This window comes from Falco cherrug, chromosome Z (genome assembly GCF_023634085.1).
Source record: "Falco cherrug isolate bFalChe1 chromosome Z, bFalChe1.pri, whole genome shotgun sequence".
NCBI lineage: Eukaryota > Metazoa > Chordata > Aves > Falconiformes > Falconidae > Falco > Falco cherrug.
Window position 1 is genome coordinate 31,132,939 of NC_073720.1, and position 25,119 is coordinate 31,158,057.

The 25,119-nt window shown below is 35.5% G+C and overlaps 1 protein-coding gene across 3 annotated transcripts in view; it reads right to left on the reverse strand.

Moving 5' to 3' along the window:
* The window catches only part of KIAA2026 (KIAA2026 ortholog), a 55,517-nt gene that overhangs the window by 16,545 nt on the left and 13,853 nt on the right, over positions 1–25,119 (reverse strand). For 2 of the 3 annotated variants that reach the window (XM_055698817.1, XM_055698819.1), the window contains 2 exons: positions 14,961–15,037; positions 9,406–9,495 (listed from right to left, as the gene is read on the reverse strand). In XM_055698817.1, the coding sequence (XP_055554792.1) occupies positions 9,406–9,495; positions 14,961–15,037 (167 nt within the window). The remainder of the gene's footprint in view (positions 1–9,405; positions 9,496–14,960; positions 15,038–25,119) is intronic. The other variant, XM_055698818.1, reaches the window with a different exon arrangement.

The window sequence follows — 25,119 nt, forward strand, 5'->3', positions numbered from 1 at the left end:
GTCCTCTCCCTTGTTACCTGGGAGGAGAGACCCACTCCCACCTGCCTACAACCTCCTTTCAGGTAGTAGACAGCAGTAAGGTCTCCCCTGAGCCTCCTCCTCTCCAGGCTAAACAACCCCAGTTCCCTCAGCTGCTCCTCCCCTTCCCCAGCCCCTTGCCCTTCCCTGGACACGCTGCAGCCCCTCTACGTCCCTCCTGCAGTGAGGGGCCCAAACCTGAACACAGGGTTCGAGGTGCAGCCTCACCAGTGCCCAGTGCAGGGGGACAGTCCCTTCCCTTGCCCTGCTGGCCACACTGCTTCTGACACAAGCCAGGGTGCTGCTGGCCTCCTTGGCCACCTGGGCACACTGCTGGCTCCTGCCCAGCCGGCTGCCGACCAGCACCCCCAGGCCCTTTCCCACCAGGCCCTTTCCAGCCGCTCTGCCCCAGCCTGTAGCGCTGTGTGGGGCTGGTGCAGGACCCGGCACGGAGCCTTCTTGAACCTCATCCAGCTGGCCTCGGCCCATCGGTCCAGCCTGTCCAGATCCCTCTGCAGAGCCTTCCTGTCTTCCTGCAGATCAACACTCCCTACCAACTTGGTGGTGTCCGCAAACTTACTGAGAGTGCACTTGATCCCCCTCATCCAGATCACTGTTAAAGATGTTAAACAGAACTTAGTTACCGTCTTGTTCCAGGTAGTTACAAACAAAATGCTATCTTTGTCTGGAAACACAATGTAAGGAATTGACAACCGTACAAAAGAGAAAAAAGTCCTAGACAGAAGACAAGTATAAAATGAGACTTTCAGCTGTGTTAATTTACAAGTGTATTTTAAAAATGCAAACACAATAAAAATAGATTTTAGTAATATGCTGAATGTTTCCATATAAACAGAGAGAGACATTCAACACATTTATCACTGAAAACTTACCTTTTAAAATAAGGTTTCTGACATCCAGAGCAGCCAGGAAATGCTGACTCCACTCTCCGTGATGCCTCAACATACACTATTCTGGCATACTCATCATGGAACCCCAAAGCAGACTGGAGCCAGGATATGGATATACGGGGTAAGGACTGAACTTTTTAGGGGAGGGTTTTTTTTGTTTTTAAATAAACACACACACAACCACAATATTATGCAGTTTTATAAGATTTTCTTTCATCTTTACTTTATATCCCAGGGACATAAAACAAAGAAAATTATAAATCTTATAAAACCATGCAATATTGTTAAAAAGGGGTGGTGGTGGAGGGAGACAACTTACCTTACCCTTAATAGGCCTGCTCCATTCTGCAGCGGGGTTCTGTGGTATGTGTGACATCACCAGTCTAGCGTTTTCTAGTGATGTCACACAGAGAGGGAGTTGGTGATCTCCAGCTGCTTTGGACATCAGATACCTAAAGAAAAGAGATTGATAACTTTTTCAATTCTGATGTGGATTGATATTGAACATTCTTATTAACCAATTTGTGGGCCAAAGAGTAAGATTTCAGACACTTACTTCAACGGCAGTTTTGATTAAGAATGTATGATGAGATTATGTATTCCTACTATACAAACTCATGTATAATCGAAAGTGTTTTCATTTTCAAAATGCTTAGAGTTATCTTCTACTTTTCCGTAAAAGTTCCTGAAAGTCAGTATCTTGTATTTTACCTTCAGCAATGTCATTCTGAATATTATAAATATCTATCAACAGCTAACCTCTGATAAGGCAGTGGAACAGGCTGCCCAGAGGAGCTGTGGATGCCCCATCCCTGGCAGTGCTCAAGGCCAGGCTGGACGGGGCTTTGAGCAACCTCGGCCACTGGAAGATGTCCCTCCCAATGGCTGGGGGGTTGGAACTAGATGGTCTTTAAGGTCCCTTCCAACCAAACTATTCTATGATTATATGTTATTTGAAGACTGGGACTGAATATAGTCAGTAAGAATTATTTGTAGTATATTATAAAAGAAATTCACTTATGACATCTTTAATAAATTTTATCTTTAAGCATTTATCAGCAATTAATGAAAAGCTATAATCTTTTATCAGCCCTCAAACTTTTTTTTAAAGACTTGAGCTTGCACTTCCATGACCTAGATATCCCATCACACCATGCTATATCCTAAAATGGTATCCCATACTTTTATTAAGCATTGCAAACAAATGAAGTAAAAAACACCAATAAATTTCTTGCTACCAAGAGTGTCTTTATCTCATAACTCATTACGATGAAATGACTTTTCATTCAGCCATTTAGTCACATGTTCTGTGTGTTTTCCTTACACAAAATTACTACATGATCATCATTGTGTTGATCAATCTACCACATTTATTTTGAAGATATAAAGCACAAAAACAGGAGAAAGTTTATTATCAGCATGATCTTACTATCTTTTTGAGTCTAACTCAGAAAGGTGAAATTATCCATCACTGAACTGTCACATTTTAATCTTCCTTAAAAAAGCTTCAAGATATTAAATAACCTACACATCCAGTTTCTTCATGAGTCACAGAAGTATGTAGTATCCTAAACTATTTATAAAAAAAAGTTATGGTTTTTAAGTTGTTCTGGATCTCACTTAACTGCCTTCCATATAGCTGAATTTTGCATCTTCTTAACTCTGGATATACATTATTTCTCTATTCTTCAGCTGAACATCTTAAACAGCTGTTTCGTAATAACTGTGTGGGGACAGAAATGCCTTCAACAACTTTTTCAAAATAATATACTAACTGAACAAAATCCAAAGCACTGTGAAGTGTTCTGAATTTACAGTAGTGTCTTTATGACAAAAAGGTCCCAGATTAAATATGAGTACACATTCATATCTTTGATGTAGAATCCACACTTTCACTTTTGGAACTGTAGGAAGGTACATGATAAAAGTGGGTTAAGGAAAGGTTCTTAGCAAACATTTATTGGAGGGCTAGCCTCACAAGAGAAGGCATGAAGGATCATGGGAAGCTAAGATAAAATAGTTGTGAAAAAACTAGACAATAAAGACAGAAAAAGATGATACTGGAGGAGCTAAGAAAAGCTGAAGACTGGGACAAAAAATTGGAAGTTAGCTAAAAAATCAGAAGACAGAAATAACAGAAAATAAAATGTAATTATTGTGGAGAAGATTTCAAAATTTGAAGCCTAAAATTGGCTTTATTTATTCACATTATCCAACTAAATAGCTGGCTGACAACTAAAAAGCTGTTGGATTTCCAAAAGCTCCACATGCTCAATCTCTTCTCAGAAGACACTGCATGGATGTAAATTTGTAAATTTCAGACTCAAAACTCAATGTCTTGGGCTTATATCAGTGTTTTTAAAAGATGCAGGCAAGCCAGAGAGAAGCAATGACAGGAAGTGACTTCAGTACAAATCAAGTTCTTGGGACAAAGAATGGAAAAACAGAGTATGTTAGATACATTACAGACAAAAACGCACAGTAACACAGAAACTAAGCTGAAAATGAAAATGTTTCAGCTGAAAGACTTCAAGCAGGTCTATTAAATTCTGTTATCCTAATTATTTATTGGAATAAGAATCTCTTCATCTGCAGTTTAAATCTGTGAACGTGCATGCAAACACAGGTTTCTCAGACTATGTGGTGACAGGAATGCCTTAATTTTTTTCAAAGTAATATACTAAGTGACCAAAATCCAAAGCACTGTGAAATGGTCTGAACATACAGTAGTACCTCTATGGCAAAACTGTCATAGAGACATCTAGTTGTTTACATGTACATTTACATAAACAGTAATACAGATGAAAACAAGTATAACTAAAAACTTCTACATGCAAAAGCCTCAAGCATGGTACACATTTTTCTCAGGAGTGGGGGAAGAGGCCAGAAGAAGAGAAGAGAGGAATGAGAAGAAGGAAGTCTACCTCCTGCAAAAAAGTGAAGATGACTGAACCCAGTAATATTAAGGTTTCCACCAGGCCCAAATGAGAAGAGACAGTGATTTTTTTCCACTTTGTTTGTAAAGTTGAGGTTCGATTCACTAAAATATTAGTAAAAGTCCTAATCTATTTTTGATGGCTACATCAATTCTACTGAGCGTTCTTGGGAAGTCCCTGTAGAGACTTGTCTAAAAACAGTTTCACTACTGAATGTTTTCAAACATATGGCAATATTTTCCATTTCTTTAGTGTACACAGAAGAAATATTTTATAAACTGATTCAGTAAATGAGCCATTTTGCATTATTTTTTGCCATATATTAACATTTTTTTAAGTAAAGTGTAGCAAATTAACAAAAAAAACCCCAGAAAACAGTCTCTTCTCTTAGTTTAGATACTTCCACTTTCTATGAATACATTTAAAAGCTGCCTGTTTGGAACATGAAAAAAAAAAAGCAGACACAGAAAATACTATGTTCCATCCCAGCCCAATGTAATCCTTTGGATAGCTCAATATCCTAACAATTGATTTATGCCTGAGGTTTTAAATATTTTTTACTTGAACCTGTGGGTTTAATTGAATCTTTAAGTGCACTTGAAAGACATTTCCGCAGGTAATATGCGCTTAGAACAGGAGAAAACCTGTTTGTTTTTAGCCCTCCTGACTCATCTGCTTAAAAAATACATCCACTCCCAAACACAGACAGACATTCACCTGTCTTGACAAGTATGACTGTCTAATTAAAATGTTCAGGAACAACATTAGAAGATGGCAGAACCCAAAAGCTTTATAAAGGACGTTTTTACATTTTTATGAAGAGTGTTTTTTTACAACAGAGTGTAACAGACCTCTGCAAAAAAATAAAATCTTTGATGCATTTTCTCCAAACCCTAATTAGCCATGAACTTGGATAGTGTCCTTTGACTAAGTAATTCTCCTTCTTCTCACCTTTCTCTCACTTCTCTTCCTACAGGGAGCTACCTTCTCACTCCCCAGACAGCTACACACTTACCAATCAGACTTGCAGGGAATGACTCAAATCCAATGGCACTACCAAAATAAAGTCTTACATTTCAGTAAACAAGGAAACTTCCAATGTTTATGTTCTCTACAAGACAATCTATGCTTTAACATAATCAGGACAGGGTCTAGAATTAATTGCCCTTGTCAAAAGCCAGTTCATTTTACAATGAACATGCTCACGACAAAGTCAGCTTGCAAAATGGCATTCTGCAAAAAAGCCCAAAGTTATTTGATACAAGTATCTGAAATCCTGTCAGTTTCATACTACAAAATGGCAAGAAAGGATTTTTTCTTTTAAAAAAATCAAGTTCTGCTATGATATGCAACAGTTAAATACGTACAACTTAAATAATAATTTAATTAACAGTTTCACAGAAAAAAGTGACTTCAGATTACAAGAGAAGCTGATTATCTAAAAGGCAGTAAAAAGATTTCCATTCACCCTGCAACTCCCACTGATTTTACCTGACACAGAAGACAACAAGAAAAATGGGATTCAAAATATTAGAAACTGATAGTTTCTATCAGAAACTGACAGGTGCTACTTCACCATCTCTTCTCATAAAATAGATTTCATATATTATATAGAAAACTTAGATGAATGCTTCACTATCACGGTTGTCAAAATTTGTTTTTCATTTGTATCGTTGCAAATAGATTTTCAAGTGGAATTAGGCTACTTTGCATGTCTTGATCAGTTTGCTAGTTGTAAGAAATTTCTCAGAGTCACATTCAACTGAACTGCCATGCTTATATATACAGTCTAAATTTTCAGCAAACAAGGTAAAAATGCAATAAAATCTCAATAGAGTTTTTAGCCAATATGTTCTACTTCAGATTCATAATTTTCTACTGACTGCTTGTGACTTTCCCAACATTTTACCTATGTCAGTATTACCAACTAAACAGATATGATTTTTACTAGAATCTGTTTATTACTGTAAATTCTTTGTTTTTTCTATTCATTCCATTTTTACTCTATTTTTTAGTTACATTGCTTTAAAATGAATATCACTTCAGATGTCCTAAGGAACGTACAGAAGCTAGAAGATATTCTAGCTTAGACATTCCTTAGGAAGTCACCGCCACCTTTTTGCCAGACAGTGCACAGAGCATTAGATTCAAGTCCTTCAAGTCCCCTTTCTGTACCTCCCGCTTTCTGATTTCCAGTCAGGCACTCAAATAGTAAATCCGACTAACTTATTCTCTCCTCTCCCTCTAGAAATGTAGTAGATGGTAAGGAGAAGAACTGTTTAGTAGCTGAAGGGATAGACTTTTCAGAGCACTCCTGTTTTTAAAATAACATACAATTTCACCTGCCAGAAAATGGCACTTTTCCTGTCAAAAGCAGTCCCACTGCCTTTTGCCCCCAGGTGTTCATTCCTGTTCTTAGAGTGACCCCTCAAACTGTGGCAGAATACAAGTGCAGATATTTGTGCAACTGCATGATAAATTGCACTAGAAAACTGCTCTGGGTTACAAACACCTCAACAACAGTAAAAAAGTCGTCAGGTTTATCACAGACTAACTCTATCACCATGCAGCTGAGCACTTTGCTACCCTCTCTCATGGGGTAGCACAGAAAATATAAGCTGTGAGTACATCCATCTGTCTATCTATATATAAAAACAAGAGTGCCAGAGACACCGGGAGGAGGAACTATTTATTTGGCAGCAGTTTTGGCTTATTCAGTCGAAAGGCTATGTGAAATTGCAGCCTTGCTTCAGAACTGTGGCTACAGTTCAAGAGCAAAGCAGTCTAGTATGTGATAACACCAAGACTGAGTTGAACTTCTGTTTAAAAAAATATTGAAGAACTATGGTCATTTTAATTTTCCTTTCTAAACAATTATGGCAAACTGGCACAAGGGAAATCTCATAATTGTTACAACAAACTCACCAGTAATCAAGCAAAAGTGCAAGATGTTTTAAATGTAAAACTATTAGTCACAGCTAATTCAAAAGACAATACAGATGTACAAAAAATACAGAACCAAACAGTGAAAATCCTTTCCAACAGGTTTATTCTTTCATTTTTCAGAAGAAACAGGTAGTAATGCCTACACTTAAAATTGCCCATGGCTTTCCATTACATAACCTTGTGCTAATTTGCTTTTAACTTGCCAAACTAAATTCTTTGGGCTAAAAATCTCTCGTGTCTTTTGTTGGCTCAAGCTGATGTTCTGAACAGTGTCAAATACAAACTGTCCAACTACCTACAAAAAAATTAACAGTTTACTCAAGTTAAAAGAAGTCTTACAGCTCAGCTCTTTCATTACAGCCTCCAGTACTTCCAAGTTCTGGAGAAGGATTTCCTTTTATGTACTCTAGAATAGTCTCCTAGGAAACAAAGGGCAGTTAGGAGTAAGAGGAAGGTTATGCTTTAAAGTCTCAACATAAATCAGACAGGCCCTATTTCTAATATATGTTAGTTTTTAGCATAAGCTTTAAAGTTTGCCTTGAGGGTTTCTCATTAGCATGTGCTAACAACTACTAAAACTAGAATTACCAAGGAAGTTAGTCACAAAGAAGAAAGATTCCTGTGGCTTCATCTAGGTCACTATTGCAAACAGAAATCAATAAAGTTACCCAGAAGTAGTAAGACCACCACCATCTTCGGGTCAAAACAAGAAAGTAGTCCATGAACAGCAGCAAAATGAATACCATCCTATTAATGTAACCTATCATATTAGGTCAGATTTCCATCACTAAATTAGAACAGTGTTTTTACTTGGTAGACCAGGTACTTGAGAAAAGCTGAAACAACCTTTTATTCTGGATGCTTCTGAAACTGCCACTGTCATTTGTGTCAGAGCTAAAGAATGAAAATCTGCATTTCCTCCAGTTTTTAAGATATCTGAAGTAATTACACAGAACATTAGACATAAAAAATGAAGTTCTAATGACTTCCCTTGAAAATAAAACCTCATTTTAGCAAGTCAAGTTTATTGACTAGTCATCTAACATTTTTTATTTGTATTTCAAGTGAATATGAAATTTCCCTGATAATTATTGCTTAAAAATCAATAGTTTACTGTCTCCTTATAACAACTTTTTCAGCAATTAGTCCTAGCATTTCTTCTTTACATAAAATTTCCATTTGATAGATCTATACAGGCACACAGAAAGATCGTTCTTACCTCACAGCTTCTGAATGCTGAATAAGTTGTATTTTAACTCCGCTCTACTGAAGTGTTTGGGTTTTTTAAGACTGTGTGATTAGAACTAAACATAGTATTCCTGCTGAAGTCATCAAACTTATTTACATAATGACATTATCAGATTTCACTCCAAAGAGCAATTATGACATATTTAGCATTTGTCTACCCTTGAAGAAGTCTTGTTGGTGTGGTTTTACTAGTAGACTAAAAAGTCTCGCCTGTATTAAGATTATTGACACATCAGCATGTACTCTCATTTTTGGCTTTTTCTTCTATTGTTGAGCTATTGTTCTGATAACCTCTTGACAGTCTTATAAAACCAATCTGCAATTTAGCAGCTACAAAATAATTTCAAGTTAAGTCTGTTTTTATGCCTTTGGATATTTTAACAGCTATTATGCTAAGTATCTGCACTGAAATTTGTCTTTCAGAGTCCTAATTTGTATTGCCTCTTACCTACCATATCTCTCTCCCCTATTTACATAATTTAAGAATGAATTGTTTCTGTATGAAACTAAAGACATTCACAGAAATCAGCAGCCTAGTTTCTCAGGTATAGAAAAAGCAACATTTTTATCATAGAAGTGCCACAGAAATGCCTATCGAAGGTTTAATAAACAAAACTGCAATAAAGAGTAAGTAATAAGAAGAGTTGGCTGTAGAAAGCCATTTCAATGAGTACCATTTATGTATTTAAAACTAATCACCATCTTTATGAGAATCATTGCCTCCTACAAAATCCCAAACATGTTGGATTCTCTTGTCTAAGCATTACTCTTTTGAGGTTTTCAGTTGCATAGATTGAGTGATCCAGTGTACATAGCTAGAATTTGTATCTCAATCTGGTATCAAAAAGCCAGATAGCATGCTTTCCTGTACAACCTATTTGAGTAAAAATTAAGCAAAGCCAATTTTAATAACTTACTTGCAAACAAAAGGAGTTAGGAATCCTAACAAGCAACATAAGAGTCAGCTCACAAGAAGATCTGATCAGCACTGCATAGGCAGATATAAGAACTCTATCCTGTAACTGCTTGTTGGTTAAGAGTTTGTCTTCACAGAAGAATGCTCACATATTTAATAGAAATTAACTACTCCATCTAAGGTATTAGCACTATCCATATTTTATTTTGGCAGTGAAAAGTGTTAAAACAGTTACTGAATTTACTTATTGTAAAAACATTGTGAACAGAGAACTATATACAGAAAAGATTAAGCTTACAGTCTCCAGTTATTAACCTTATGAGGCTTCATGCAGTTACTGAATAGGCATAAAAACTTCGGTTGACAGGCCTCAGCAAACAACTGGCACCGTTTTATACCCATACAAGAGAAAGCTTTTAATGTCACATACCGATTTCTTTTTAATGTCCTCCAGATCTTTGAGTTCATTCTCAATCTTTGTGATTAATTCCCTGAGTTCATCAAGATTAGTGCAAATAAGCTAAAAAACAAATGAACACAAACACTTGGTAATATGGGACTTGGAAAGTGTACAATGAAATTAAATAAAACCTAAAAGCATGTGTTATTACTTAGTGCCACCATTTAATTTTTTCCTTATAGCATTTTAAAATGTAACAAAATGTCTTTTTGAAAGTAAGAAAATCTAATAAATATTTAATTCTTCAGATATAAACCACATCTCTGCCTGTAAGCTTCCATTTCAAAATGTAGGTATCTTCTTAAAACTTCTGTGAATGACAGCTACCAAATCTGTCTCAACTGTAGTAATGAATTGGAAGAGGTCTGAGTATCAAACTAGTCCTTGGTGAATTAAAGTGTACTAGCCTTGGATTATGCTGCACTTGTAACGTAATTATACTTGTTACAGCCTTGGATTATGCTGCACTTGTAACGTAATTATACTTGTAACAGCCTTGGATTATGCTGTACTTGTAACGTAATTATACTTGTAACAGCCTTGGATTATGCTGTACTTGTAACGTAATTATACTTGTAACAACTTTTCCTGAATGTAACTTTATATGCTTACACAGAGTTTTCCTGAAAGACAACCTAGTCATGTCTACAGAATGTACCTACCTGTCTATGTTTTGAAAAAGTATTTTTCTTATTCCTGTCTTTCAAAAACAGCTTTTTATGTTTTTCCTTTCAAAATATGGATGCTGTTTTCTTGAAAAACAACTGACAAACAAAAGTAATCTGTGTGTTTTGGCTTACCATCATTTAGGGCAATTAAAGACCTTAATAAACTGGAAATTACTAAACTGTTAAGTTCTTCCATATCATATGTTAAGACTTGCTTCTTTCTGAACATCCTTAGGTGGAAATACTTTCATTAATTTCAGGAAATAAAATCCAAACAGGAAAAAATCCACAAAAATGTTATCATACAACTGCTGATTTTTAATTTTTTTTCCAAATCAGTAATTCATGACAATATATTTTTACTTCAATTACACATGCAGTTTTAGATTTATAGTGAATGTGTATTAAAAAAACATTGTTTCACTATTAAAACACAGAACTGACACTTCAGCAAAACACGTAAATTTCAGAAACCTCTAACACATACATGCCATTATTTTCATAACACTTGTGTACATTTGAGAGCATTGAGAAACTGGAGTGACTTAAACTAAAGTTCACAGGGTTTACATTTATCAAGTTTAAAATAGCAAATGAATAGGAAATTAGCACTGTCTTGCTGTAGACAATGTTTGTAAAATTAAGTTGCTAAAGTTTCATCTCTTAACCCAGAAAACAGCATTACTATGTGTAACTACCAGGTTGAACTTGCATGTCTATCCTGCCCTTGAAGAAGTTCCAAATATGTAAGATGTAAACTGGAAGCCAAATATTGGATTTGCTTTTCCCATTTGGCCTGAAATCTGTAATACTGTAGTATTAGATAAAAAGGTACAAGTTTGTCACATCAAACCCTTGAAATAAGTAAATAAAGGCATGGATAAAGATTTTTCCCTGCACAGTTATAATCCACTCCTTTGACTATATACATGACAATTCAGTTTTTAGATTTTATCATTGCTTTTTATTTTCTCCTTTGAGACACATTTAGTCCAGTGTACCATGGATCGAAGATTAAGCAGAACTACGAATCAAAGAAAGATACTGTCTTCATTAGCTATAAGCAGGTGAATTTCTTTCAAGGACTCACTTCTAAGAAGGCAAAGAGTTTGTAAGGAGAAGGATGATTTCAATGTTGTTAGTTGAACGCTGTCCTGGAAATACCAACTCTATCTTTGACTCTACCATAAAAACCTCCTACATGTCATCAGACAATTCATGTGGCCAAACTTTTCACAGGTCCCAGTCCCGTCTCTCCTTTTCAGAAGAGTCACTTGAAACATAAGGATCCAATTTACAAAATTGTTAGTGTATACTAATCAAAAGTATGTCAATGTGAAAAGCAATGCCAATATGTAAAGTTAAGTTGTCTTGGGGCTGGGGGTGACAGTGAAGAGTAATCAAATCTCTAAGTCCCAATTTTCATCAGGAGAGGTGTACATTTGAGGCCAATATGTGTTTTCCAACTGCCCACTGGTAAAACAAGGAAGGTAACAGCACCTCAGCTTAGAGGATTTACTGTAAAATTTAGTTTATTATTTGAAATACTCCAATACTGTACTAAAAACCACTATAAAAAAGGTCAAGAAGAAATTTATATTTCTTCAACCACAGCAGGATTTGAGATGAGGTACTAAAGATGCACACTGATTGGGAAGAAGCTATTTCTGAAACTTCTCTTGCTTGGTTAACATTTCCCTTCTTACAGAACGAAGCCAGCATTTTGAAGGAAAGATAAAAAGAACAGTTATAAAGTGTAATCTATTTTGTATGAACATTTTAATATGGAATCTAGCTGCTATTTCTCATGATAAGCCTAATGTTTCAGTATTCTTTTCTCATGGTTGTTAATTAGCTGAACTTAGCAAGTCAATTTTCTGCAAACACCCCTGACTTTTTAAATTGTTTTGTATGTTTTAACAGGTAAGTTAATGTGAAGGCAAAAATGAAGGTATTAATGTTACAATCTAATCATTCTGTCACATTCCGATAGCTTTCTGGTAGTTTCACATACTGGTCATGAAGAACATGCCTTCCAATCATCCATCATAAGAAAAAATGTTTCCTTTATAATTGATCAAAGGTAGTGAAAGATAAGCTAGACCCTATTCTCTAGAACACGGCGTGGTGGCTTAAAGATTGATTAATGTACAAGTCATGTAATTAATTACGTACATGCCAACTACAACAAAGATGTTTTCACATCAGGCACAGTACTTACTAAATATGGGCTTATTGAATATAATGGAGGCTTCAGGTATTCAGTATTCCAGTAATTTTTCAAATTCAGTGTTCAACTCTCCTCTTAGGATACAATCTCAGATCTTAGTAATCTCTCAAAGAACCTCACTGACTCCTCAAGGAGGAAAGACAGGAAACATCCCCTGTTTTTTTTAAGGGAAGACAGAGGGACCAAGCTCTATTCCAGCTGGGGGCTCTTCCATCATCCATTTCTCAGAATTTATAAATGAACTATTCATGATTATAAAAACAAATCTAATCTGAGGATTATTCATAAATACAAACCTAGTGCACTCCCCCAGATCACTGATGTTCCTTCCTCACCTCCCTTAACTTCAGCCAACCTTTTAGCATAATTTTTACTCACTTCAGTGGGGTTTCATGCTTAACTTCAGGTTATCTGTGTAACCGCTGCAAGTTATACTTTTATTTCTGATGAACCTGTTCTTTTATTGCTGCCTTCTCCATGTGGAAAACATCCAGACAGTCCCTTTCAGTATCTGTATTTAATATAGACCATAGCTGATAAAACTGAAACTGTTAAGACACACTTAAACAGTACAGCTGAAGTTAGTCCAGTTCCTTAAAATGCATGTGTTCCTTTTTTTTCCTTAGTTATAGTACATGCACGTCTGTATAGCTACATGTGTATATATGTCAGGGGAAAGGAGGAAAGACTGAGACAAAGCACTTCTTACCAAACCTAAATGTACTTTAACTGGAAAAGAAATCCAAAAAATGCACATTTAGTGTCCCTTCTGTAATGCAATATAATTGCTGCAATGTCTTTAAAACATTAGTAAGCAAAGGTGGTAATAAGCTTGGAATTCAGAATTTCTTTTAAAAGGAACTATGCAACAGCCAAATAACTCTGCATCAGTGAAGCCGTAGACTCACTTCTCAATGTTCAAGATATTAAAACCAGGACATTTCTTGTGTCTTTTTCTTTCGTATAGAGAATTTAACATGCATCTGCTTTTGTTCTGGGTTTGTTTTTTGTTTTGTTGTTTGTGTTTTTTCTTTTAAAGCAGCCTTGAGCTATGAAATTAACATAAGGCCTGAAGTCACATACAAAGGAGTGACTTTGACTGACCTATGCTTTTACTGCTTTGTCCATGACATTCGAACTATGATAGAGAGCAGCAAGTCTCTCCAGTGTGTGTGTATATATATCTCTATCTAAAAATGGTAATATTCTTATGATTATACCCTCCCTGGCACACTCACAGGGCCTCTATATACTCAAGCTGTCTTACCAAATACTTAAAAAATATGCTCTCACCTTCAAACAGTTGTATAATTTCATTATGTGTCCATGTATGTGGAGAAGGGTATCTTGAAGAATACTTTACTAGGCTCTAAAAGTCTTAGCAGTATTCCAAATATCAATGTTCTAATATTTGCAAATACTCTTAATTTATACCAGTCCTGCCTGTCCTCTTGAAAAAGACAGGTTAAATTATTAAAAACTTCCCTAATAAGATTAAACTGCTCATACTTAACAGTCTTAGCTTTGCCTAAAACAAATACAAAGACAAGCTTTGACTAAAAGAGCCAGGATTATTTTGTTAAGTTTTAATTAACATTTCACCTAGGTAATGTGATAATGTTTAGTTTTACACTTAGGTAAGAAGTTGGGCTAAGCATTAATGTTTTAGACTACTGAAATGCAATGGTTTAATGCTGTAAAAAAATATTTCTAACCTAACCATGTACTTTCATGGCATGCAGGTAATGTGCTGGGAAAAATTTTTAATGTTACCTGTTTTTTGGAGCTGCTAGGAAACATTTTAGTCACTACCATTAGAATACAAAAGTCAGTGTACACTCAAATATCTCGATATTGGCTGTTACTAAACAATTTTATCACCAGATATCCTACTAGCTCCACCTGAAACACATCATCATCATAGAATAAATTGATTCTATGTGAGAGTTTTACAGAACAGTCATGCTTTAATGTGGGTCTACTGCTCAGGATAGCAGATTGCTTTCTGAAAAAGAAAAATTTACAGCCAAATGAGAACTTCAAGCCAAGCAGTCATGCATAAATAAATTGTGACTTAGAACTGAAGTACTGTAACTATTACAGTATCATAAAACCACCTTACCATAATTAGTACTGTTTGCTTAGTGCTCCCTGGTCTAAAGGTCACATACAGACAAGGGGTAAAAGCTGCAAGCAAGATGAACCCAGCAGTCTACAAATTTTTTGCAAGTCCTTCTATACATCAAGCTAGATTTCAATTCAAGGATCACAGTGTCACACCACATACAAAACCCAAGTAATTTTATACAAGAATACTATATCTACCTGAAAAAAATCCATTAACAACTTTAGTTTTTACAGGTTTTGTCCTGTAACAGATTTATCTGGGATCTTTAACAATACTGTGAAACAGTGTGTAAGAAGCACATAATAAAAAGTGCTAGAACATTCTCTACCAAGAAAATGTGAAATGCACTCCTAAAAGCACTATCAGATTAAACCTTGTGAACTAGATGAAGGAAATTCAACTTTGATTAGGATATCCAAGGTCTCCATCAGAAACTAAATGACTTATTTTATAGACATTCAGATTTCAAGTGTTTAAAGCAAAACTTAAAATAATTTACCTGAAACTCTGGTATGGTAGACTTTGTGACACCTTTCCTCTTCTTTGTGATTGCTTTTTTAGATACCGATTTTTTTCCTTGTAAGATTAAAAGAGAAAAGCTTTATAAGGCTGTTTGTTGTACTTCATTAATAAAACCAAATTACATATAGACTTGAAAGTTAAACTATAACTAACGGATTACAGTAAGTCACATAAACATGATGAATCAGAACTAGACTCAGCAAAAGCAAGCATTAAACAATTCTCTGTGCAGGGCAATTGGGGAGAAAAGAAAGAAAAAAAAAGAGAAAATAATAAACCCACTATGATGCCCATAATATACCACCTAAAAATGTAAGTCATAAAAGAAACATTGACACCACCGTTCTGAAAGGAGTGAAATCCACAATCTGCCACAAACTTAAGAAAAATATCATCTTACCTGCAAGATTTTTTCTCTGACACTGTAAAGTGAACCACATATTATGGCCTGGGATCTCTGTATCTTACAATAAAAAATACCCGCAAAGCATCAGTAATATCTAGAAATCTCTAAGTTACCAATTAAATCAGATTGCTGATCTTTTTTTCCTGGCCGTAGCAAAGCCTAACATTTTAGAAGAAAGCAAACACCTTCCTATGATGCCACTCACAGTCAACTGTGCTATGTAAGAACATGGATGTAACTAAAAACCTCCTTGAAGCTAAGGCAAGTACTTTACTGCCTATAGTATCAGGGTTCAAAATCACATACATTTCTCAAATCAAGTAGCTGTATCACCAAGCCATATATGCAAGATAATGGTGTTTCTTATATAGTTATTTCTACATTCACATGGTAAAATGAAACAATCTCACCTTTGCCCTATTCATGCAGACCAAAACCATCACTCTAAGATTATTGCCGTGCTCACATTTATGAGTCCTAAACAATAATTAAAAACCTTTTAAAAAAATCATACGAAAGTATGTGGCATTTGTTGTCAAATAGAATCATTACAGGCACTTGGCAATAACACAAACACAGGTAGATTTGGTATTTAAATTAATGAAACTATTCACAGGAATTGCATTTAATTTTTCCTAATAGATGCTTGCTTGTGTGTGCAAATACATATGTACATATACATAAACCCACTCATAGGTGCCTAGGCACCTATGTTTTTAGTTTATTACACTACCTTATTTTCAATTTATTACACTGTGAGCTTCCTGAACATCTTACCTGAATCTGAAATAAAACACACTTAAGAGACAGGGCACAGGGCTCAAAGGATCTAGATTTGAAACATCACATAAAACCAAATCATATAAAAATCAATAAATCAAGCTAGATTTGGAAGTCCACATACTGAATAAATAACAGAATTTAAAGAGCCCTCAACTACCAAAACAAAACATAAGATTTTACGCTACAGAACAAATGCTAAAACACAGAAGCAAGGTTATTAGAACAATAACTCAGTTTTGACAATGGGCAAAAAAGTCAGCATTTGTTACGTATTTTATGGATCCAACTGCACTGAAAACGTAATTGCTACTACTGAGAACTGTGTTGTCCATTTAACGAACTAAAGCAGACAAGTAATGTAAGATTTCTTGACTAACTGACTCAAAAAGAAGTATGGTCATATGGTGGTTCCTTGTTATAATCCTGTAAAAGAACATTACCTGGCAAGAAATGAAGGGATAAACACATGGGGCAGCTAGACTTGTCTTGCTTCTTTACAAAAAGAAAGACTTGAATGTGATTAAGCTGAAAAATCTTCATTTTACTTGAATACTTTCAACACACTTTTCAGCAAATATTTACTTGAAAATTTTCGGCACCAGGTGCTGTATGATGTAGTATACTTCAAAAAAGTAACAGTTAACGGAAATATACTCTTTTTTTTTCACCAATATTTCCTATTGAAAAAAGCTGGGGGTGGGGGATTTGTTAGGAAGAATTACAGTTAATTACCAAAAAAATAAACTTAATAGTTCTTCCTTCATGGCAGCATCTGAAAAGCATGCAATAGGGAAGATATGGGGTAACAGACAGAACAAGAATTAAAAAAACCCACACTTGACTAGGAGCACAAGACAAATGAGCCTTACCTTCTGTGTAACCAAATCAAGGGAAAAACATTTTTGAAAATAGAGTATGACATATGGGTTATCATAAAGCACACCTACTGGAATATATGTACCGTAAGACTTGCACAAGTCCCAGGCTGACATCGGCCATGAACTAAGAATATATCTCTACATAGCAGCACCACAGATTCTTTCCCACATTGTGACTATACACACTAGATATCCTTTGGTGCAGGTACATATCACATACCAAAAAACCCCAGAAAACACTATAGATATTTGCACAATGGGAGAGAATTAATATATACAGCAAGCCAACTTTGGCAAACTCATCTTTTACCTTAGAAATGTCATTATAAAATAATCACACTGAAATTCAAAAGAAGCTATAGGAATAATACTGATAAACTTTTTAAAAAAGTTATCTCTGGTTTTCCAAAAACCATATTCTTGTTTGTCAAGTTTTAGAAGAAAAAAATTATTCAGTAATTTTTCAAGGAAAAACATCCCCAAAATGATAAAGGAAAACTTTTATTTATTATTCCTGAGACAATGTAGCTGCACCTGTATCCAGTTTCCAAATTAGCTTTAGTACCTAAAAATACTCCAATTCATTTACCTTCAAGCTGAAAAATCTTTGGATAAGATTAACCAAGGATCAGATTTCCACAATAAAAAAAATCAAGATCTCTTAGTTTAGATTCTCAGACCACAAGCTGACACATTCAGCAAAACCAACAGCAATGGTAGGGGATGCCAGCCTCTACCACCTCCCTGCTACTGGCTCTGTCTTATGTAGCATAACCATGCAAACACGTCAGTCATGCCACCACAGAGCAGCCAGCTTCAACTGCCAGGCTGAGGTGGGCATAGATTCTGTATGGAGCATAAAAATCACTAAGGGGTTGAACAGGCATCAACTGTGAGTGGCAACTTCTCAAACCACTCCAACAGAGCTTCTCTGCCCATAAGCAAAGAGGCTATTTAAAATGGTTTAAATTACTTCAGCAGATGAAGTAACATCTCTGACAGTAGCTAGACACATTTTGAATCACAGCACACTGTACTTTTCAAAGCATTCTCAATATATAAATATATTTAATTCCTCACTAAAAGTAATCAGTTAGAAAAAAACACACTTTAATGAAGAAAAAAATTTCTAACAAAGAAGCTCATATGATTATCTCTTCAGGTCACCTATTCCAATCCAACATACCCTTGCTTGCTTCCCACCTCTTGGTTCCCAGCTTCTACTAGCCATACTTCATAAAACACCTGATTAACAGCTCTACACTTAGACAAAATAACAATTTCAGTACAAAAATTCTCAAAGAGGGAAGGATGAACAGTGGCTCAATAGAAAGATTTCCATCTTTAGAGGTCTTCAAGTCGACCTGATCTGGTATTTGTGACGATCCTGGTACGAACAAGGATTCAGAATAGGTGACTTCCAGATGTTCCTTCCAACCAGCTTTTCTATGGCTCTGACTCTTGAGAAGACTGCCATGCACAGCATACATATATTAGTAACAGATACATAGGAAATCAGTAACTTTTGTCCAATCAATTTCTTTATGCTTCTCCCTAATCATGTAAGAAAGGAAGGAGAAAAACATTCCCTACCAAAACAAATTAAGTTTTCCAAACTAAAACAAGAAGTCCAAAGAAAATAATGACCTTGAAACAGCTGAAGCAGCCTTCTCCTTCAATAGCTGCAACAACATAAAAGCTGTTTTTAGCCCCATCTTGAGATGCTAACAGTAGCCCCCCTATTCTGCCACAGCTACAACACTAAATTGTTTTTTGCAGAGTAGAGAAATACTTGGACAAGTATTGATAAATGTTTTATAAATAAATATGGAATTATTCTTATTCCTGTTTCCACTATAGGGTAATACTTGTAATAAAGATTGAAATTCTACTTCTTTTTGATACAAAGTTCAATTTCAGATACAGTCAATCCTTCTTTGGGAGAGAGAAGAAAAAAAAAAAGAAAAAAGACCTTTATTCCTCCTTGCCAGAATTACAAAATAACATTACTGAATAGAAAACAAAGCTAGTTTGTATTCAAATATATACATATCAAATTTATGTTTAAAAAAACCAAACCACAACAAAACCACAAACTCCAAAACCAAACTACTCTGCTGCAAATGGAACTGTTCCAAAGCTAGAAAATGTCAGCCTACATTATTCCTGTGTAACCTTACAATCACCCACTAATCTGACTTCACCGTGCCACAATTATTAATTATGTCTCCACACTGCGTTTTCCAAGAGGCTCCATCCACATCTTGGGTTTCAGTTCAGAGGGAAAGAGAGTACAAGACATCTTACGTTGGACAGAAGTCGTAACTATCAGCTCTTTTCCCCTCCCATGCTGCAGAAGAGGATCAGCTCTTTTTACACCACCTCCAGTATTGACAGAGAGCTAAACCATTCTTGAGATTAGGCAGTGGACAACTACAGACACACAAGGCAAGAGCCCTTCCATGTTCAGTGGACATACCAGGAGTGTGCAGCAAATAGAGTCCTTCTCATTCTGTACCAGAGAATAAAGGGAAAATATATAATCACTTTAATCTTCCCAACAAATCTTATCCTAAATTAGACTACAGTTCAGTTATTTGTGGATATAGAACAAAGCTCTTTATTGATCTGAGGTAGTATTACTCTGCAATAGCATGTTACCAACCTATACCTACAGCTGGTAGCATTGGAGCCCAAAAGCTCAATTTGCCTGTTTCCTGACTTTACTTGCTGAAACAAAACACTTTAATATCAGATTGAAAAAAGAACACTGTCAAAATGCATACAATCTGCAGTAAAGGACAGTGCAGTTGTCTAACATTTTAGCCATCATTCCATTGTTTTTTCTGAATAAAAAAACAAACTCCACCTTGCAGCAGGAATGGAGTAAAATACAGGTTTTCCACAGTAAACTTATTTGAGCAACACCTTACCTATCTGCCAAAAAAGCTGAAAACTGTACTAAGCAGACACAAGTATCTTTAACCTGGATACTGCCCTGTCCACCCAGACAGCGTTTGGCTCTTAATGGATGATGAGGATAGAAACCTGTATAGTGAGTATTAGCATAAGCCAATAACAGGGGTTAATGAAAGCACTAACATGAATATGAAACATGCTATTTGGACAAAAGCTGATTTCAAAGTAAGTGAATGTTGTATTGGAAAGCGCTGAAATATCTGTACTATTTAAATAGTGTATGCCAGGTTTCATGTATGACTTAGTCTCAGAGTAAAGACTACTTTATGCAACAAACCTAAACTAAACCAAAATAAATGAGTAAAATAATTCAAAGATGAAAAAATTTTACATTACTGTGTTTTAATTTTTAGTTCTATAATAATGGTGATTACAATTTGTGGAGTGGAAGAAATAATGACTCCCTTGAATTAATACTGTTTTGATTTATTATCAGTTCAAATTTCAATTCCAAGAGATTGGATTATTTTATACCTTTGACTGGTAGTTAAGAGCAGGTTTTTATCTATTTTCCTTCTACATATTTTTAATTTGTTAAACAAACTCATTGCTGAAAGTAAAAACCAAATCCAGATCTACAGATCTTTCATGCTTATTCCTTTGAAATCACACCACTGCTGAAACACTTCTGTTGTAAGATTCACTGGCAACCAACATTGTAATAGTCAACAGCCCCTTAGCCAGCTCTGAGAAAATTCTTAGATGTTATTTAAGTTCAGTAAGCCCAGAAGTTATCTGGCTGCCATAGGTTTTCTTTCAAGCAAAACCAAATTCCACAGATGTTATTACTGAATAGATGTGCAGGCAATTAACAAGGTAACATAAAAACTAGGGCTTGGACACAAGTTATGACGTCCAAAAAACCCACTAGGGATATATGATGCAACTAAAACAGAAACCACCTCAAGCCATCTGAGGTGCAGTAGGGGGAATAAATAAATGATGTTTCAGATCTCTTCTAGTCCTATTTTAGAGGCATAGAAATGCAGACAAAATACTAAGCCATAGAAATGCTCCTGACATTTGTAAATTACCTCAGGAAGGACAATAAAAACCATTTATAAGTTATCATAATATAAATCATTTTGACTTGAAAACAGGAACATTTTTACAACATTTTATGAACTATGATATTTGAGTCCTTGTGGCTTCTGGAAGAACAAAAGTAATGTCAATCCATGCTTCAAATTATAAAGTGGCAACAGAGACCAATTTAAATATCAAAATTTTAATATTTTTTATTAAAAATGCATTTTTTACTGCATATGCAGCAGAGCCTTATTCCTCCAGATGGGGAAATGGATGTTTTTGACATCAAACACTAACTCAGTAATGTTTGCAGGGTAAGATAAAGTTAGCCCCCTCCAAGAATTCCTGTTTTCTTGTTACATTCTAGCAGCAACTCCACTGTTCTCAAATAGAAAAACTGGCCCCGTATTTTCTTGTTCACAGACTTGTAATACACGTTTCATGCCTTTCAAAGATTTGGCAACTGCTGGGCATGTCCTGTTTTCTCTTTATTCTCCTAATCTATCTTGCTCCAAACAGCTCCCCTTTTAGAAAAATATAATGTGCAATAATCTGGAAAATGAAGTATTACTATAGACTTTGAAGCTTCCACACTTACACTACTTCCACACATAGCATATGCTTTTATACAGTCGAAACAGCAAAGCAGATAATGTTGATGTACAGAACTACAGAACAATGCAAGCTAAGCCAATAAAACCTCAGTGGCACCTGTTACCAAAGATACTGACACCACAGCTTATTGCATTGAGTACATTGTTAAAACTGGGTAGAATACCTCATCTACTGTTTTCAGTGTGGTTAACAGGGCTGTTCCAGATCCAGAGGCTGGACAACAGTAGAAGGAAGTTTTTGCAAGTCTGAAGACAAAAGTGAAGACTAAACTCCCAAAGACAGTACACAAGACACTACAAATCTACGCTGCCAGGCTGTTGAATTCAGTTCTTCACATTCAGGCAATGCTTGACGTCATACACAAAGTGTAGTGGTACTCTAAAGAAATAAAATATACCGTGAAATAGACTTCAAGCAGGTGCACTGCTATGAATCTTTCAGAGCACAAGTACAGGGTATAGAATTTACATTGAGGTTCTTCTAAAGGTGTGTGCTATGCTGGTGTTTTCTACACCAATTGGAATAAAAGAGATTCAACTTACACTTACTTCAACCTCTGCTTCAGGCACATCAGAGGTACTTCAAGCAGCCTCTGGTCCCTCCTATTTTCTCAACCCTACGGATGTTCTGAATTTCATCCAATCCCCAACTGAAACAATTCTCATGCTTTTGTAGTGTGCCTTGCACTATAACCCTCGTTGTACCCCACAATTCACTTCAGCACAGCCATCTATCTTAGTCCAGATCCAAACAAGCCTATCGCTATTGTCACAGTCCAATTCAAGGATTTATAGCCTCATTTATTTAACTCCAGTTGTAAAAATATAACATTTAAAATGTACAGAACTACTGATTCTGTCTTTCCATTATATTTGGTACTACTCTGTCAATAACATTGACACAGAACACTCCCACAGTAATAACCATCACCTTGTTTCAAAGACACAGATTCAATGAAGTGGTTACGTCATCCTTTTCATAACTTGCAAGAAAACCTTGTAACTACAGCAATGCTCATGACATCGCTGTGCTCTCCAGTAAGTTTTGCTCACAATACTTAATGGAAGTTTTCAGCTAAAAAACCCCGGCACAACCAGTCTTAGTCATATACAGTATCTTCAGTACCACAGCTACAGCAAGCCAGGAACATGCAAATCACCAACAGAAATATGAACTATGACTCATTTACATTTAGCTGCCTCAGAGAATCAACAGTGGTGGAAAAAAAATCACCTTGTTAAAATATAAGGAAAGGTACTCACTTTTACATTCCTGATGCTCTCTTCTACCTCCTATACTTTTAAAGAACTTTGTAAAGAGTGGTTATGGCTATGATCAGATTTAAATCAAGTGTTTTTGTGAATTCAGAACAAGTTTTACCAAATCTTTCTCCATTTTACACTGTAAGGGTATCTTTAAACACAAGATTTTGGAAGAACTTTGAGAAATACTACTTAGCCTTAAACATTACAAAACATCACAAAATCATAAAGCATTACCATGAATTCAACCCAATCCTATCCATATCAGCCTAACAGCCACAGGACTACCAGACACTTGACAACCATAGGAAAAAGGATCTTGTAATACTGTAATGTTTTAGGAAAGTTTTCTCCAGTGAGGTCAAAATCTGAAGTGATGAAGTTGTCAGAATAAGAAAGAAAATGCCTCAACATATTAAGAGGTAAAGTACAAGAGAGTATCAAAAGAAATAGGACCCTTCATACCATGTAGAGGACAATGAGATGAGATGCAGATGAGAAAATGTTTTATGCCCTCCACCTGAATGGCAACAAACACACCATCTGAGTGCAACTTCAAGTATCAGATCCAGCAGATCAGTTAGTCAAAAACACGGGAAAAGTAAAAGTGGAGAAGAGAAACTTCCATCATTTCTCATTGAATAGACACACAGGAAGTCTCTGCATGCACTCAGGGTTGCAAAACTGAGCAAATACCAGAGAATGTGTGACATAAAACCTTTTGTTAATCTTTTCAGGATTCCCACCTGCACTGACACATTTCCTCCCTGTCTGAAACTGACAGGGAGTAATACGGTGTTCTCTGATGATGAAAATATGTATAATTAAAACCTAAGTTCAGATGATCAATGGCATCTGGTCAACAGTCACAGATACTCTTAACAAAACTGTATACTGACTATTTTCTGTATTAAATTACCTCTGATAACGTTAAGCTCCTTACAACAATATGGAGTTGGAAAAACCGAGGTACATGGCATTCTATTGCTGAATTTATTATTCAGTCAAGTAAAACCACATATTAAAACTGAAGAACTGTTTTAACTCCCACATTTTTAGTAGTATGGAACACCAGCTTGTTTTATAACAAGCTTCTGAAACATATTTGGGTCCTAAAATGCATTCTAATAAAGGATGATAACTGAATAAATAACCTCCATTATATTCCTATATCTCACAATCAACATTAGATGAGCTTTGGTATTAAGATGCTACAAAACCCAAACCTTTTTTAGAGTTTCACAAAACAAAAGAAACATTGCAAAAAATGGAGATCACATAATAGCTATACAGGTCAATATATGTAAGGTAACTGAGATAATGAAGAGCCAGGGATTGCTGTTTTCACTTAGCATCCATGCACATATGCGAGATACAAAGAGGAAACTGACTGAAGTAACGTCCTCCCTTGATTCCAATTCTATTAATGAGCCTAATTTCCAATCTGTCAATTAGAAGACAGGAATTTTGAACTGAAAGAACTGCTTTTAGTTGTTGCAATTAAGCATATTACAGTAAGCACTACAGTTTCCAGTAACAGTGCAGGATTTAGTCTGGATTCTACTCAAGACCACAAATTCTTCAACGTTACAGACTAAAAATTAGAAATTGAAAATGAGAATTTTCACTGAGATTATTTTCTGAGATATTCAGTGAGAATATTTATAATATCTATAATATGATAGAATACATTTTATTATAAATACAATCATTCTGTGATAGCTGTTCATGACTCATTCCTTTTTTAAATAAAAGTTTAAACTCCCATGCCAGTATTTACACTTCTTCCAACAGCACTTCAAAATTTGTCTCTTATCTTTAAACACTGGTGGTTTGATCTTGCCACACAAGCCCAACACAAAAACAAAACATAATTTTTAACTATTAAAAAGTCCTGCTAACACGCTATTAAGTATATCAAGTATCAAGATGGAGGCAAACAGGCAGCTTTTTTTAACTTTTGTTATTTTTCTGACACATATAAGAAAAGCAGTTACCACAGTAAACATCATCTCTATCAATTACCTTCAAAATCTACTTTCAAATATTGCCAGTCTGTTTCACTAACAGGGGTTGTCTTTCAAAACAATTACCTATTAAAAAATGACACATGCTGTTCCAGGAGCATCGATTAATTCATAGAAAGTGTATTTTTAAGCATGAGTTGTAAAATGAGGGTTACAA